The sequence below is a fragment of the Neovison vison genome, chromosome 5 (assembly GCF_020171115.1).
Source record: "Neovison vison isolate M4711 chromosome 5, ASM_NN_V1, whole genome shotgun sequence".
In the NCBI taxonomy this organism is placed as follows: domain Eukaryota; kingdom Metazoa; phylum Chordata; class Mammalia; order Carnivora; family Mustelidae; genus Neogale; species Neogale vison.
In genome coordinates, this window is record NC_058095.1 from 4,404,435 (window position 1) to 4,421,382 (window position 16,948).

Genomic DNA, 16,948 nt, shown 5'->3' on the forward strand with positions numbered 1-16,948 from the left:
ACCCTAGCACATTAAAAATAATCTGGAATGCATAATGTGTTGGCAAGTGGGTGTAAGAGAAGGGAAAATGCCTAGTTCTATACAAAGTAGCATGCAATGAAAGTGTACTATAATTGTCCATTTCCAAAACTAAGTGAGCCTGACTAATTACACCCCAGCTTGTATTAAATGCAACAGGACTCACACTATGGCACTCGAACAGCCTATAAATGAGAAGACTCCAATATCCCCCCTGGAAACTGACCTTAATACGCCATCAAAGAAACTGGATCATTTCCCTCCATTCCTGGACTTGAATAAATTGCTGAAAGTCGGCTACCCAAAATACAGGACACCGATTATTCACCTCTGAGTAAAAACAAAGCCCACTGCCCATCAGGCTGCCTGAAGATACAACCCCGCCTGGATCAATGAGAGGACGTATTTCAGTACCACCACGAGAAAATGGGAAACCAGAGTCAGGGATGCTGAAAGGCCCAGGGATGAAATCTAGGATGAGAGGAAGAAGATGTGCTTCAAGAAGAACAATGAGGGGTGCCCGGGTGGCTCAGTGGGTTAGCCGCTGCCTTCGGCTCAGGTCATAATCCCAGGGTCCTGGGATCAAGCCCCGCATCGGGCTCTCTGCTCAGCGGGGAGCCTGCTTTCTTCTCTCTCTCTGCCTGCCTCTCTGCCTACTTGTGATCTCTGTCTGTCAAATAAATAAATAAAATCTTTAAAACAACAACAACAACGAGAGAAGGGACGATGACACTTAAATCTAAAATGCTGCTCAAAGCCCTGACCTGACCCTGACCTGACTCAGGTCAGAGGGAGAAATGGTGAAAGTGGGACAGGTGGCTCAAAATTTCTTCAGGAGGATGCACGGGGCTTCAGGAGGCAGGCGGCTGCCAGGAAGAGTGAGCAAGGACAAAGCAAGTCTGGTTCCAGCGAACTTGTACCCCTCCGCCCCAGCCAACCTGAGCAACGATGGAAGTGGGGTCGCTCGTGTGCCGGGCCACCTCCCCAGGAAGCGCTCTATTTCTCGGATTTCTGCACACCTCGCTCTCACCCCAAAAAGACCAGCCTCGGTTCAACTCAATGTGGGGCTCTTCTCACTGCAGCCGCCCATACAAGTCTAACCTGGGGTCCCCAGGCATCCCCTGCTGTTTTGATACAGGAAACTTGAATGGACAGAATAAAGTCTAAATATAAGTAGAAATTCCTGTTTAATCTAAAAGAAATCTTTTTTTTTTTTTAAAGATTTTATTTATTTATTTGACAGACAGAGATCACAAGCAGACAGAGAGGCAGGCAGAGAGAGGGAGAGGAGGAAGCAGGCTCCCTGCAGAGCAGAGAGCCCGATGTGGGACTCGATCCCAGGACCCTGAGATCATGACCTGAGCCGAAGGCAGCGGCTTAACCCACTGAGCCACCCAGGCGCCCCTAAAAGAAATCTTAAAAATAAATATACACATTCAGAGAAGTCATTTACTTACTGATTCATTTCACTTCGTATTTGGAGGTAGGGAAGAGGGGAGGGCGTGGGAATCGCTAGGCCCTGTCTTCCCTACTCTCCTTTCTGTGGGCCAATTCCTCGGCACCACAGCCCGACACCAGGTAACTGGCCTAGTTACTGGGCCCCAAACTGGTCTGTGGCAGGGACTAGATGGGCACCAACTCACAGCAAATCTCTCTCATCGTCTAGTCTCAGCGGGAAGCCAGGAGACGCCTAGGGAAAGGGGAAAGGGGCTAAAAACACAAAGAATGAAACAAACAAAAACACGAGAGCGACTGCTCACCGGCAAACGCCTTTTCTGTTTGTTCAACCTACAAAAGTGCGTCACTCGAGCAACCAGTGAGGGGCCAGTCAACAGGGCTTCGTATACTTTATAAAGATGTAAAAGAAAAAAAAAAGTCCGATTCATCACAAAGGGCTCTGCTCCTAAGGGCAGCGCTGGCTAACTGAAAATCACAGTGCGTTACTTCTCTTCCATGGAGAAAACACAGACTCTCTCGTCTGAAAACAGGCCACAGAGTTACACGTGCGAGCTGAGTTTCCAGCAGACCCACCTCCCAAAGCTTCTGCGCACAGACGTCCGCTGACCAGGTGCCACCGGGGCCTACGACATGCTCAGCGCCAACACGTGAGGGAATGAGAAAAACTCCGCCAAGTCACTGCCCCCGAGAGGAACGTATGAAATAGCCGCGCGGAACCGGGAGCATAAACCCCGGGGAGCAGGGGAAGCAGCTGACCCTGACGAGCCTGATGACAAGACGTGGGAAGAACAGGAGACAGGCCCGGGCCACTCCTCAGAGGCCGGGGAGGTGGGCAAGGTCAGCAGGACCCGGATTCACACACACGAGATGGGGAGAAGCAAGCAGGGAAGGGGAGGAGGGAACTGTCAAAAGGGTGCACAGGCCGGAAAAACACCGTGAGGCACCCAGAACAGCACGGGACGTATTTTAAAACTCCATGTTTGTGAAGTAAGGTTAAACAGAGAAAGAGGACAGGAAGGGCCTCGAGGAAGAGCACAGGAGTTTACAGCAGGTGAGACAGTAAGAGGTCCCTCAAACGGGGCTGCCAAGTGGACACCGCGTCTGGCAGGAGAACACGGGGTGACCTGAAGGCATACACGATGGAACAAGCAGGAGACAAAGGGACAGAAATGCGGGACCCGAGAACACAATCGGAGGCTGTGTCTGCTGGGCCACAGATGGCAGGGGACAGGGGACCCTGGAAGGCAGCTGGTGCTCCTGAAAGCCGAGCCCCTGGCACACCGGACTGGCATGGGGGACGGGCTCCACCAGGGCAGAACAACAGCTGTCCTGGGGCCTGGGGCCGAAAGGGTTAAGGGGCCAGTCCTCACTCCACTTGTGCCCGCTGGCGCCGAGCACCCTGGGCCAAGGAAGACAGAGGGCAGGCCTTTTCCCAGCGACCCAGAGGTACGGGGCCCTCCCCCACCACCCTCCCACACCCTCTTCCACCTGCTCCCGGCTCCTTCACCCCTCCCGGGTTGGCAGTAATAGGCCTGCAACATCGGAGGGGGAAAGCTGTGCTTGAAAATGTTTTGTTTCAAAACTGTGTTTTCTGGGGCGCCTGGGTGCCTCAGTGGGTTAAGCCTCTGCCTCAACTCAGGTCATGATCTCAGGGTCCTAGGATCGAGTCCTGTATCGGGCTCTCTGCTCGGCAGGGGGCCTTCTTCCTCCTCTCTCTCTCTCTGCCTGCCTCTCTGCCTACTTGTGATGGCTCTCTGTCAAATAAATAAATAAAATCTTTAAAAAACAAAACAAAACAAAGGGGTGCCTGGGTGGCTCAGTGGGTTAAGGCCTCTGCCTTCGGCTCAGGTCATGATCCCAGGGTCCTGGGATTGAGCCCCGTATCGGGCTCTCCACTCAGCAGGGAGCCTGCTTCCTCCTCTCTCTCTCTCCCTGCCTCTCTGCCCACTGGTGATCTGTCTGTAAAATAAATAAATAAAATCTTAAAAACAAACAAACAAAAAAAACCCACTAAAAACAAAAAAACTGTGTTTTCCCCCAGAAATGTCAACAGGAAACTCACCTGTGAGTGCATGAGAGTCCTCCCTGCCATGCTAAGCTCCTGCTCTGTGGGATCCCCTCACTCTGCCAGGTGAGACCCCAAATCTTCATTGTCCTTCAGGGATTCACTATGCCTCCCGGCAGTCCAGGAAGAGACTGGACGAGCCAGAGGCAGGCTGGGGAAGACGAACTTTCGGAAGCCCCCGCAGGCTGCCGGACAACAGACTCGGGAGCAGATCTCGGCCACTATGTGCGCCTTGGGCTCCTCACCCTCCAAGGTGAGACAGCGGCTCTCAGGCCATTTCTCCACTCACTGAAGCACTAACATGTTGTTTCTGGGCAAACGTCTCACAAAAGCAAGCCCTTAAAATGCCCTAAGGGCCCGGGGGAAAACTCCCCTCCATCTTGCTTGTTTGCCATCTAACTCAAGAGTCAGTGAAAACATCAACATGATTTCTTCATGCTACGGGTACACTGATCCCAAAAGATAAATTTTTCATTAAATCAATCAAATGCAATTAACAAATAGGAGGCCCCCCTATCGCTAGTTACACTGGGCAATTTCCACCTAAGCCATTTTCTGGCAATACTGAACTCAGTCACTCTCCCCGCTGACAGACAAGGCCATGTGTCAACTGACTGGCATTTTCCCCAACAGTCTCCTCCCCCCAGGGGCCCCCCAAAGCAAGATTTGGAGGCTCAAATCCATTCCCCAGGCCCACCACCTGCCCAGCACTCCCACCACTACCCAGACCTCACTGTGGTGCTCTCTCAAATCCCTTTCCCTGGAGGGGCATCTGGCTGGCTCAGTCGGAAGGCCATGGGACTCTTGGATCTCTGGGTTGAAGGTACGAGCCCCTCACTGGGTATATTTAAGCTTACTTAAAAATAAAATCTTTAAAAAAAAAAATTCCCTTGAAGCTAGTTTTGTTCCTGCTTGAACTATGTCTCTCTTCACCCTGAAGAACTGCACAGAGTATTTCCAGACTAAATCTATTATACTACTGTTCCTCCTCAAGGAAAAAATAATAATAAAGCAAGGTAAATAAAGAAAATTTTATGACATACAATTCCAGTCCAAAAAGAGGCCAATGACACCATACAAAAATCACTAAGGACTTAAAACATTCTAGCTCCTGTCTAATTCTGGAAGGAGAATATATTTCATTTTCAGATTATAAAATATTTTCCACAACCCAAAAGAAAATGACGACTTGCCTCAAAACAAAAGCAATTAAAAAATGTAATTTTAAAAGCCTATGGGGATGGTTCAGAACTTCAATTTCAAATTCTCCTGTAAATCCACGCATAAAATGGGCAGGACAAACGTCACCATTTTGAAAATAGTCAAGTAAGGAAAATAAGGAAGTTGATCATTAGATAGTCGAAACTCCTCTTTATGAATCTAATGTCTGCAAAAGAGACAAAAAAACCCTTTGCCTCCCACAGTCAGGGTTACACTGAGCTTTTAAGATTTACTGAAAGTTTTACAAAACAGAATGCACCACTCCTGGCTCCTGCGCCCCCTGTGGACCTGGCCCAGCCCAGCCCCTGGAGCAGTTCACAGCCTCACAGGGGGCCACTGGGCCCCGCTGCTCCCCACACCTCTCCCCCAACTCCACCAGCCTCTGCCACCACCCCGGGCGAATAACCCACAGGCTGGCCAATAACCTACAGCCTCACCCCGGGGTAGGGGTGCGGGGGGTGGGGATGCCCAGATCAAGTCTCTAGAATCTAAACTGGGAAACAAGACAAGACTTGGTCACTTAGAAACTGAAAGAATGCAGTGATCGAGAACTTGTGACCAGGCCGAGCTAGGGCTAGAGGGGCTCTGAATAGCTAAAAGGACACAAGAGGTGAAGCACAGGGGAGGGAAAACCAGGAGTGGGCAAAGCAGCGGACTGGCAGGAGAAGGAGAAGAGAGGCTCCCCACTATGGAGCAAGGCCGAGTCCCGCGGGGTGAAGTTGCAGGGACAAGTGCAGCCGAGGTTCCCAGAGCTGCCAGGAACCACCTTCCAAGGCAGGGTTCTTGGAGCTCAGCCCAGCCAGTTTGCATTCCTGCATTTCTGTGCGATTCCCATCACCCCATCGCACCCCATGTGTTCCCACGAACAATACCCCTTCTCAGGCTCTCTGGAGTGGGTCTTTGCTGCATATGACCAAAAGCCAAAGCAGCACGCACAACATGCAAACAGGAAACAAGCCTTTCTGATAAACCATTCACAGAAAATACTGAACAGTCCTAGTATTTAAGGGAAACGCGGAGGCGCCTGGCTGGCTCCATCAGTCAAACACAGGACGCTTGATCTCGGGGTTGTGAGTTCGAGCCCCGCACAGGGTGTAGAGATTACGTAAAAATGAAATCTTCAAGGAAAAAAGAAAGGAAATGCAGAACTGAAAACTCCACTCCCATGCCAAAAGAACCCCCCCCAAAAAACCTCACACGGACCGAGAAAAGGCACCAGGGAACTTTCGGAGGTAATGGGTGGAAAGGTGCTGTATCCTGACAGAGGTGTGGGTCACTCTGCCATCAAAACTGATCAAACTGGTCACCTAACGTGACCATTTCACTGCATGTAAATTACGTCTCAGTTTTTAAAAATTCTCTAAATCTAAATCCTTGCGAGGGCTTGCGTTTGGGGGGTTATTTTTCAGAACTATATTGCTCTGGATAGATCTGACCAACGAGGCTGCCCAGAAGCAGCCAGATGCAAAAACACCTGAGTTTCTAGTTAAATATAGAACAGAAACAGCCAACACTCATCAATGGCGTTCCGGGTCAGAGCAGCAGCTAACTCTGAGGTGGGAGGGAGGGGGCAAGTGGGACTCCTCTCTGGGCTGGTATGTTCTGGATCTTGATCTTGGTCCAATTGGGCATTTCCACCCTTACGTTCATGACCAAAGCATTTCCTTTACTTAGGCTATATTACACCTTAACAGTAACACAGAAAAGAAAGAATACCCAAGAATAGTCTAAAAGTGATTGAAAAAGATTTGTTTTGCGTCTAGTGAAATGCTTATTTTCAGCCAAACTCTTCAGATGAATAACAAAGAAAATTCAGACTTGAGTTAACCCGTCGGTGGAGTTCTGCTATCCCATATGAACTTGACTTCAGGGGGAAAAACTCATTCAGCAGAGTCGTTAGAATCATCAAATTAAACCCCATCCCACAGTGCTCATTGTTATATAACTGAATTCCGACTACCAGAACAGGCTTCTGAACGAGCAGCAGAGGGAAGAAAAGCCAATCTCCACATCCCTTTTCTACTTCACCGAACAAACAAAAAGAGCAAAATCCAGAAGAAGAAGTATTTAGTCAGAAACCCACTTCTGTGTTTTCAGAGAGAATTAACTCAAATTCACATATTAACCGGAGGTGCATTTTAAAAAAAACAAAACACGCGGGTTTTCATTTTTAGAGATTAAGGGTTTAAAAACATTTCAAGAACTCTAGATCCAGATCATAAGCATAAAAACAGAGTAAGTAACAGCAGAGCAATGGAAACAAATTATAAAATTAACACCTGTTTACAGATCATCCCATTTGAATATTTAAAAAAAAGCCAAAGACTAAATTAAAATGTTAAGTACTTACAGCCATAATTAATTCAAAGGGGTGTTTATACACCCTCACCGGTGACTGGTATTTCTGCACCATGATTGTAACACAATAGCAATCCTCACACCTGCAAAACACAAATATATATGATTAAAAAAGCCATGATTAAGTCTGGAAAAAATTACGTGTGCATTTACTCATCATACCACAGTCTAACTGTAGAAAGGGACCTCAATAGGTCACATAATTCCCTACAAACAAAATCCCGAAGAGGACGCTTGGACTGTACAAGAAGGAGAAGGTGAAAAAACAGTAAGAAAGGATGAAGGAAGTCCAAGTGTCATGAGGGAAACAGCTCAGCTCCACCGGTCCCCCACCCCTGGGGCCTCTCCAGGGGCTGGGCTGGGTGCAGGATCCCAGTTCTTTCCAGCACTGAAACGTTATGATCCAATAATTAGTTCCTGAATCATTTTCCCCTGCCATAACTTCTACAAGAAGCTAAATAAAAGTGATAGCACTTCAAGATATTAAGTCTGGTGACACACAAAAATAAAAATGGGAAAAAAATCCTACAGTATCTCAAATTATGGGATACTCCTCAAAAGCTAGCTTCAAAGTAAACTTGTCAATCCCTGTTTTCTAACTGCGTAGACTACAATTTCAGAAGCCCGTCTTCAAACGGACAGCAACACCAAGCACTCCTGGCTGAGCGTACACAGCCTCAGACCGACGTTGATGACTGTCAATAATCACTAAATGCTGCCTACTTCCCAGAGAAAGGACTCCTCCTACAAGATAACCTATTCCCACTTTGGTGCCAGTCTACACGTATTTTTCTGAAAAACACACGTTTTTTGGAGTCCTCTGTATGACTTTACTTTCCTTTTTAAAAGTGAGGAAAAAGGGGCACCTGGGTGGCTCAGTGGGTTAAGTCTCTGCCTTCAGCTCAGGTCATGATCTCAGGGGCTGAGTGGGGCTCTCTGCTCAGCGGGGAGCCTGCTTCCTCCTCTCTCTCTCTCTGCCTGCCTCTCTGCCTACTTGTGATCTCTCCTCCCTGTCAAAAATAAAAAATAAAATCTTCTTAAAAAAAAAAAAAGTGAGGAAGAAAAAATAAATCCAAAGAGCCTACCTGTCCTGCTGAGAATAATCATTAAGGATGTCACTTCATGCTGAATACGGTCAGAGAATATTCGAACCTACAAAACGGAATATCCTCCAGGCGTCCAAAGTCTAGCTGTAATAAAAAAAGAAAAGAAAAGAAAAGAAAAGAAATCTATTTTATTTCAGAAGATTCTTATCTCTATCATCCATTTCACCAGGTCTGGAACTCTCTGGTGTGTTTGTTCAGCGTATCTCTCCCGGCAAGAACAGGTTATGTTGGACAACCCTGGCAGTCTGAAAGCTGCTACACAGCTACTCCCGGTGACCTCAAAGCAGTCATTTGACTTCCTTCGGACTCGGTTTCACCTCTGTAAAATGAGGTTTCGGGTGAGATAATCTCCAAGAACGTCCAACTCTGAAATCACAACGTTCAGAGCCAAACTCCGGAGTCCTGCGCCTCACTCCGCCCGGCACTAATACGGGGTCTGGGACTGGCAGGTCCCGATGCGCCGGGACCACGTTCTATTCCGTTCTGCAAACCTGACCAGGCTGGTGCACAATTCTGAAATGGGGAAAATTAACTTTGGAGCATCTCCCGGAGACGGGGAGGCTGGTTACAGGGTATAAAAAGGGATGCGGGGGTTGGGGGAGACTTGAAAAGCAGAATGCTCGGTGGAGACGCTCTAACACCCATTCAGAATTCCACCGCCCGGAAGGACCCAGAGTGACTACGCCGGGGGACCTGCCAATTCACGAGCTTCTCAACTCCTGCCGGCGCCCGGCTTCGGATGCTCAGGTCCGGAGAAACGTCCTACGTGGGACTCCGGAGTTACAACGGCCAGGTGGCATCCCGGACCAGGGCAGCCTCTATTGCATGACAATCGGTGCTTAAAAATTAGCCAATGCCCGGAACCAGGGAGTCCGCCGCGCGCAGGCGGAGGGGCGGCCGGGCCCTCGGGCCGGTCCGGAGGGTCCAGCGCCGCGGCTCCCGCGCGCCCCCAGCCCCGGCCAACCCGGGGGTGGGAAGCCGAGGGCGGGCGTGGACCCCAAAGTCTGCTTCCCCCAGGAAGGGCTCCCGGAGTGCGACCGCGGGGGCGAGGGTGGGGGCTACGCGGGCAGCGGGGGCGGTGGGGCCCGCTCCAGCCCCGGCCGAGGAAGCAAAGGGGCCGCGAAGAGCCTCGCGGCGCTGGGAGGGGCCGGGCCGGGGGCGCGCTCGGAGCCCGCCGCGGAGACGCGCGCCTACCTCTTGTCAGAAAGGCCGGGCCCGGGACGCGGGGCGGCGGGGGGCGCTCATGCCGGCGGCTCCTTAGTGCCGTCGCCGTTCCACTGCCGGCGGCCGCAGCTCCGCCGCCGGTTCCGGGGAGTGGACCCGGGTGGGGGTGGAGCGGGAGGGGCGCGGCGAGGCTCGAGTGGTTGTTACGGGTGACGGGGAGGGCGGGGCCGGGCGGCCGGAAGGAGCGCGCGTGCGCGAGCGCAGCCGACGGACGGAGGCGGGCGCGACGACCGTTGCTAGGGGAGGGGAAGGAGGGCACCACCCGGGCTGAGCCGCGTTGCGCAGGCGCCATCTCGGGGGCCGGCGGGCGTGGGAGGAGCTCGGAGCGGGCACCCGCCCTGACGCACCGGCTGGTCTCACTAGAGGGCGCTGGCTCCGCCCTGTTTGCGTCACGGGGCGGGGCGAGAGCGAGGGGCGGAGCGAGATGCCAAAGGAGGCCACGGGCCCGGGTCCCCGCCCGGCCTTCTGGTTTAGCGGCTTCCCGGGGGCCGGGGCCAGGGCGCTGCCCCGAGGTCTGGCCGGCGCCTCCTCATTTTTTGTGCACTGCTCCGGAGCGGCAGGCCTCCCCCTGCGGTGCCCTGACCACATTCTCGCCGAGTAAGGCCGCCGAGGCGGGTGCCCGGGCTCGGGAGGGGCTGGATGGAGCCGAGCGTCGTCCTGGCCACACGTCTGGACCCCGCGGTGGAGCTGACGTGGGGCCAGGCCGGCCCGCCGAGACCAGGGGGGCGGCGTTCCGGCGGGACAGCGCCGTTCCAGCCGCGGCTCCGAAGCTCGAGTGTGATGCACGCGGAGACGCGGTCCCTGAGGGGCGAAGGACCAGGGAGAGCCGCCGCGCTCGTCCGCCGGCACAGCCAGGCTGGCTCTGCCGCCCACGGCGAGTTCCCCGGCGGTGTCCCCGCTGCGCCCTCCGCATGAGTCACCCTGGGCGGCCGCACGCCGGATGCACAGCCCATTTCCGGAGCGGCTGCGGAATTTCCTTCAGGGCCAGTCGAGCCGCCAAACGGGAACATCGAGAACGTCGCTGATGACTTGATCGCGCCTCGTTTTTCGCAAACCATCCTTCTCCAGCTGGAGCACCCACACCGCTCACGGCGCTCAGCCCCGACCGGCTTTCGCCTGTTTGTGAAAATCACACCCACCTTCGAAAGATGCTTTCCAAAAAGAGACATCCCGGGAATGACGAGCCTCCTGGTGGGAGTGAACAGCAGCTCCTAGGAAATGGTCTTGGTGAAAACTGACCGGATCTGATAAGCCTATAGGTGTAACCAGCAATGTACAGGACACAGAGGACAGAGGAACAGGCCAAATGATACCATGGGGAAAACAACTGCCGGAGCGTCAACCCTGCAAGACAAACATATTCTTTATCAGATAAATTCCAGAGGAAGGAAAGGGGGAAGGGCCTACAAGGGGCTGGGAGATCACCAAGCTGTACACTTAGGACTCCTACACTTTTGTCTGTATATAGTACACTTCAGTTAAAACTTTTAAAGAAAAAAACAGACCTGAGACATCAACCTATTGCAGTATATGAACTTGATTTCCATCCTGATTTTCACGAAGTGCTATGAAACCAGAGAGCTTAAACACTTTGAACATACAGTGATACTAAAAAATTACTAATTTTTAAGGTGGGATATGATATTATGGCTAACATTTTTCAAAGAAGCCCTGTCTTTTAGGGACACGCTGAAATATTTTGGAGCAAAATGATGTATTGTCCAGGATTACCTTCAAAATAAGCCAGGTGGGGAGAAGAGGGAGTAAAGGCTTAGATGAAATAAGACTGGTCCTAAGTTGGTAATTGATCATTGTGTGATTGTGTCCACATCTGTATATGTTTGTAATCACCAATAACAAAACAGTTTTCACACACAAAAAAGATGGCCTGTCACCCCTGAGGCTGGCAAATCAAGACATAATTACAAAAGAGGTATTTGAAGATGTCTCAAGAAAGAGTAGTATCAATCCTACAAGAACAGACTCCCAAGGAATCGAATTTGAACAAAGTTCGTTTTTTTTAAGATTATTTATTTATTTATTTATTTGACAGAGAGAGAAATCACAAGTAGGCAGAAGTAGGCAGAGAGGCAGACAGATAGAGAGGGAGAAGCAGACTCCCTGCTGGGCAGAGAGCCTGATGTGGGGCTCGATCCCAAGACCCTGGGATCATGACCTGAGCCGAAGGCAGAGGCTTAACCCACTTAGCCACCCAGGCGCCCCCAAGGAATCTAATTTGAAGGAAACAACCCTTGTTTAGATGTATAAATTATGGTATGTTTGTTTTTAAATCAGTCTTACTGCACAAGTGTCCGAAACCCGTAAGTCTACTGAGGGACATACTACAGAGTTCAGTGAAAAGAACTAGTCCCCGTCTTGTTAGCACATGCACGCGGAGCTCTTACTGTATGGCAAATCCTGTGTGAGGCATAACGATGAGTACGGTGTGGAAGAGCAAGCAGAGAAGTGAGGGGACCAGGGTCGGCGGTCGGTGACCAGAACCCCCAAAGTAAAAGTGTCATGACAAAATAGAAGCGTATGTCCCCCACCTGTGAACTCAGCCCAAGTCTGCTATGGTGCCTCCATCACCAATATCAATGGCCAGCTCCCCCAAAGGACCATCAGCATAACGGGTTGATGAACCAACCCAAGGCAAAAGTGACTGAAGCAACAACAGCAGGGGAGAGCTCCACTGGACCAGAGTCAGCCCGGAGACACTCTTGGTCCACCAGCTAGGGGAGGTCAGGGGTACATTTCAGGGTGTAAGGGTCTTGGCTTAACTGTTCAAGGCAGGCCTCTCAAAGCTGAGGCCTCAGAAGGACCGGGCCATTTTGTGATGTAGTTGTTAAGGCCTGGTGGACACAACCAGCAGAAGGTCTCAAAGATTCTAGTCTCGATAAGGGAACAGTTGTCTGATAAACAAGCCTGAGCAAACTATCCTCCTGAGAGGGGGTCCTTTGCCAAGATGAGCCACCTTTTGTTAGAAGATCTTGTTTTTCATGAGTATCCTGAAGCAAATGGTGAAGCTCTTTATTGGTTACTTACCTGCCCAGGCAAGAATTCTCTAGATAAATAGTCAGTCCGTGTTGACACAGGCATCCTGAGTTAAGCTCTGTGGAGTCCCATGGTTTCATTCCTCATCATCAGGACCATGGGTCCCTTCTGTCTTGCTGCCCTGCCCTTATCTCAACGTCAGCTCTGCCCCCAGCCAGCAGGTAAGAGGAGAGGGCAAAGAGGACCAGACACCCTTCCTCAAAAGACACTTCGTCGATGCAGTGTGTGTGCGAACACAGAGCAAAGGGCAGGACTGATGGGCTGGCACGACACTAGTGGGGGTGACACGATGTGGCCTCCCCTGTCTGCAGCGGCACCCCTGCTCTCTTCCTCAGGCTCTCTTGAAAGTCGTCCTACGAGAGTGTTCTAAGACACCCTGAGTGAGGCCCCAGGTCAATGGGCATTTTTTTTTTTTTTTAAAGATTTTATTTATTTATTTGACAGAGAGAGATATCACAAGTAGGCAGAGAGGCAGGCAGAGAGAGAGAGAGGAGGAAGCAGGCTCCCCACTGAGCAGAGAGCCCGATGTGGGACTCGATCCCAGGACCCTGAGATCATGACCTGAGCCGAAGGCAGCGGCTTAACCCACTGAGCCACCCAGGCGCCCCAATGGGCATTTTTATTAGTAAATCCTCGCCTATCCCTTGTCACCTCTCATTTGGTGGCTGGAAGCCTTGACGGGTGCCCTGGGATGGAGACCGAAGATTCCCAAGTTCTCGCATCCACAGAGTGACCCTCTGGTTCCTTTGGTTTCTCCGCTGAGTTACCGCGGGGCCGCCCCTGGCTGATGTGGTCAGGACATGGTATCACTGGCCTGTTCACATCTGCCTGGGCACTGACACTGAGCCAACAGGATTAACCAGAGTTGGGGACACTATCCCTGCTCCCTACGGCCACATCTTCTCCATTGCTCTTAGTGCACTCTCAGGAGTCAGCCCAAGGAAAGCCTGGGAAGTTGGTGACACTGAGAGGATTGGGGGTAGGTTAAGGGGAGGGTCATGGCAGGAGAGACACTGGGAGGCAGGTGACAGTCCTAGCTCAAATTTCAGCCTGCAGAGCCCAACCTCTTCCTCACCACAAACACAGCAACGGGAAATAAGGTCTGAAAGATCTCTTTGAATGTAACTAAGAGTCAGGGTCAATTAAACATCAAGGCTGTGTGAGAGGCCCAGTGGCTCGCCCCACCCTGGCATTTGCCCCTTAAATGTCGGTCGATCTGTCCCAGGGACATGTCGGCTCTCCTCTACGTCTGGAAGAGTTCACCTTCTCATTTGATGGTAAAAGACAGCCTCGTGAAACATGACAGATTCTCCTGACATGGGCCATCTGGCCAAGTTTCCAGCCTGGAAAAGTATGGACAATGTAGCTCACCCTACAGGCACAATTTCCTGATGGAGCTCTGGCAGTCTTCCCGCGGCCTTGAGCTAATACCATTGCATCATTCGCAACCTGGGAAAACTTCAGGCCGAGAAGCCAGAACTGCAAAAGTTATCATCTGACCTTACACATTTCTGAAATACCTCATTTCAATCTGGAGAGGGAACGTTCCCCTTTCCTTAATTGGTTTCGCTGCCAAAAAAGCCTTCCTTCTTCCAGGGCCCTCTTAGTGCTGCTGGCAGAGTTCCGTTTCCAAACAACACAAACACAAAACTCACACTTTGGCTCTAAAACCACCCTGATGACAGAAATAAATGAAGCATCAAACGCTGCCATCTGAGATCGTCTATAAACCCTGTCCCCAGCTTTCCTTTGTCCAGAATGAGTTTTCTTTCCATCTCCTCTCTGTCTGTTCATTTATTCATCCCTTTGTTAACTCGGCAAACATTGATTCAGCTCTGTAATTTATTCCGACACCACATTAAGCACAGGAGTGTGGGAAGACACAGTATATAAAAGCAGATTTGCCTTCCAGGTGCTCAGCCTGCTGCATGGGGCAGACCTGGAAACAGGGACGATGTAGCTGGTAAGTTCTGCAGCCCTCCCTGAAGCCTTTCCTGTCACCTGTTCTTTTTCCATAATGCCTGTGAACTTGGCACTTCCACTTAAGGCATACCGCCTTCAATGAGACTGGAAAAGAATCGGATCTCATCAGATTGTGAGTTGCTTGGGTCCTGGGACTGTATCCACTCATTTTCTTCTCCTTGTCATGGTACCTGCCATTTTCCAGAACCCTATTAAATACTGGATGGGCTGAAGTCACGAGCCTTACATTAGATCTGCATTCTCAGTGCATTAAACACTCCTCTCTGTCCCATTGACTGAGCGGAAGCATCCTTGGGGGTGGTGTGCTCCCCACCCCGTTCTGTCCTCTGTGTCACCGAGCTAGGACACCGAGCCTGGGGAAGCAGCCGAGCGAGAGAATTGCTACCCTGTGGCGAAGCTTGGCGCTCATCTGATGAGATTTAGGGCGGCAGAGGATGTGACCTGAGGCCTTGCGGCTTCCAGCTCAGAGACCCACAAATAGCCAACCCAATCATACTTCTTTGTAGTTTGTTTGTTTTGCAAAATAGAGTCCTCGCTTCTGCGACCCCGACGCAGCTGCGTGGCACTTCTCTGGCAGGCCAGATCGGGACTTAGCCAGTCAGCGATCGCTCCCAGGCTGCTCCTTGCTGGTTGTACAAGATGGAGGGGGGGTTGGCCTGGCAGGTGCAACAGAGTGCCAGCAAGGGACAGGCCGAAGGTCACACAGCAAGATGACACCGAGTTAGGGACAGAAGCAGAGCATCCTAAATGAGACCCACAGTGCATTTTCCCCGAGGCTACAGAGGGAAGAGAAAGGCCTGCTCCACTGTCAGTCCTGTGGGCAGAGAGTGGACCTCACAGAGAAGAGACAGAGAGGGCCCAGATCTCTCCCACTTTTTCTTTGACATGGATGAAAGATAGCCACCTCGGACCCCGAAATCTCCTGACACCCCAAAGGCTTTTGGCCATAGTCTGGGGGAAAGGGGTGTGCGTTTCTGTTTGATTCCTTACTGGGAGTGCAACACTCAGCCAGACATCCCGCAGCTCTGCCTCCAGAATGTTCTGTGACCTCCTGCCGAGAGCCACACATCTGCTCATTTCACACCACGCTGAAAAACCCATCTCTCAGCCCTTCCCACCTTGGCAGTGCCTGACTGGACCATCTCTGTAGCCCAGAGCACCTTTTGAGATCTTTCTCTTCCAAAGGAGAAAAAAAAAAAATTTTTTTTTTAGATTGGATGTTCATGGGATTTGATGTCAGAAAATGCATCTCCCAGGGTTGTAAGGCTCAGATAAGACAGTGTTCGTGAAAACACTTTGTAAATAGTTAGCCTCTGTGTACATGCTTCCCGTAGCCAGGCATCTCACAGCTCTGCCTCCGGAACATTCTGTAACCAAAGATTATTTTTACCCTGCCTACCCCTTCGGTTGGTTACTAGCATCATCCTCTGTTTATTTAGATTAGTCCTTCCCCATCTGAAATGTCCCCCAAACAGAAGAGTAAAACAGAGAGTGCTGATCAAAAGACCAGTCCTCATGTGAACAGCTCGAAGCAGACTTACCCCTTTCTTGGTGAACCACCTTCTGTCACTGCAACCTGCATAGCGCTTGAAGGTGTCCGGGAACATAGGCAGACACAGTTGTCTTGCTTAGCAGGGCACGAGAGCCCCGGCCACCCGCCTAGTTCAGAGAGAGCCCACCCCACTCCAAAACACTAACGTGTGAATGCATAACCTTTCCTAAAAGGGACCTCGCCTCCCAACCCTGCCTCACATGGTGGCCTCTGTCAGGTATGGTGCCCTTTCAAGGCACGACCCGAAGCTGCCCCCGGGACACTGGGCGGGGGGGGAGTGTTCTGCTGACGCAAAACCAAGACCCCGTGCAACCTTCCTCCATACCCCCAGGGACACAAGTTACACTTTTGAACTTGACTCAGCAGGGAGAGCCGACTTTTTAACCACCAGGCTCAGGAAGCCCCTGCAGCCTGAGGACGTCACTGTCCTTGGTAACCAAGGCTGGCCTCTGTGTCCGGGCTGACCTTGTTCAAAGGTTTGGCACATGCACCTGTCACAGGCAGGTGTGCAAAGGACTTCTCTGGGGACCAGCCTCTTGGCTGCTCAGGAGAGTCTTCTAGGAATCCCTGTGATGTTGGCAACCTGAGTTTATTCCATACTCAGGGAAACCGAGGCACAAGGAGGCCAGGTTATTCAATCCCTGCAGAGAACTGAGAACTTCGGAGCCAGCCAATCGTGTGTCTCCTCCCATGCAACATCTAAATACAGCTCCTCGGCCGCCGACCAACTATACTGGGCCAGCATACCTCCTCATCAATCCTCAAAAGAGCCCATTTTACAGATGGGGACACCGAGGTACACCCAGGAGAAGTAAGTTCCAGGGCGAAGACCCTAAACCCAGCCCTGACTCCAAGGCTCATGGGGGTGTTCCCACTGCCTTAACTTCTCTCTGCCGCCCTCAGTTTCTT

The 16,948-nt window shown here is 51.3% G+C and overlaps 1 protein-coding gene across 2 annotated transcripts in view; it reads right to left on the reverse strand.

Annotated features, from left to right (window-relative positions):
• SEC14L1 (SEC14 like lipid binding 1) overlaps positions 1 to 9,564 on the reverse strand; it is a 55,048-nt gene extending 45,484 nt beyond the window's left edge. The window contains exons 1-3 of one of the 2 annotated variants that reach the window (XM_044247346.1): positions 9,421 to 9,564; positions 8,206 to 8,306; positions 7,113 to 7,203 (exon numbers count right to left, since the gene is read on the reverse strand). In XM_044247346.1, the coding sequence (XP_044103281.1) occupies positions 7,113 to 7,175 (63 nt within the window). In that variant the 5' untranslated portion in view covers positions 7,176 to 7,203; positions 8,206 to 8,306; positions 9,421 to 9,564. Of the gene's footprint in view, positions 1 to 7,112; positions 7,204 to 8,205; positions 8,311 to 9,420 lie in introns of both variants that reach the window. The other variant, XM_044247345.1, reaches the window with a different exon arrangement.
• Between the last annotated feature and the right edge of the window lie 7,384 nt (positions 9,565 to 16,948).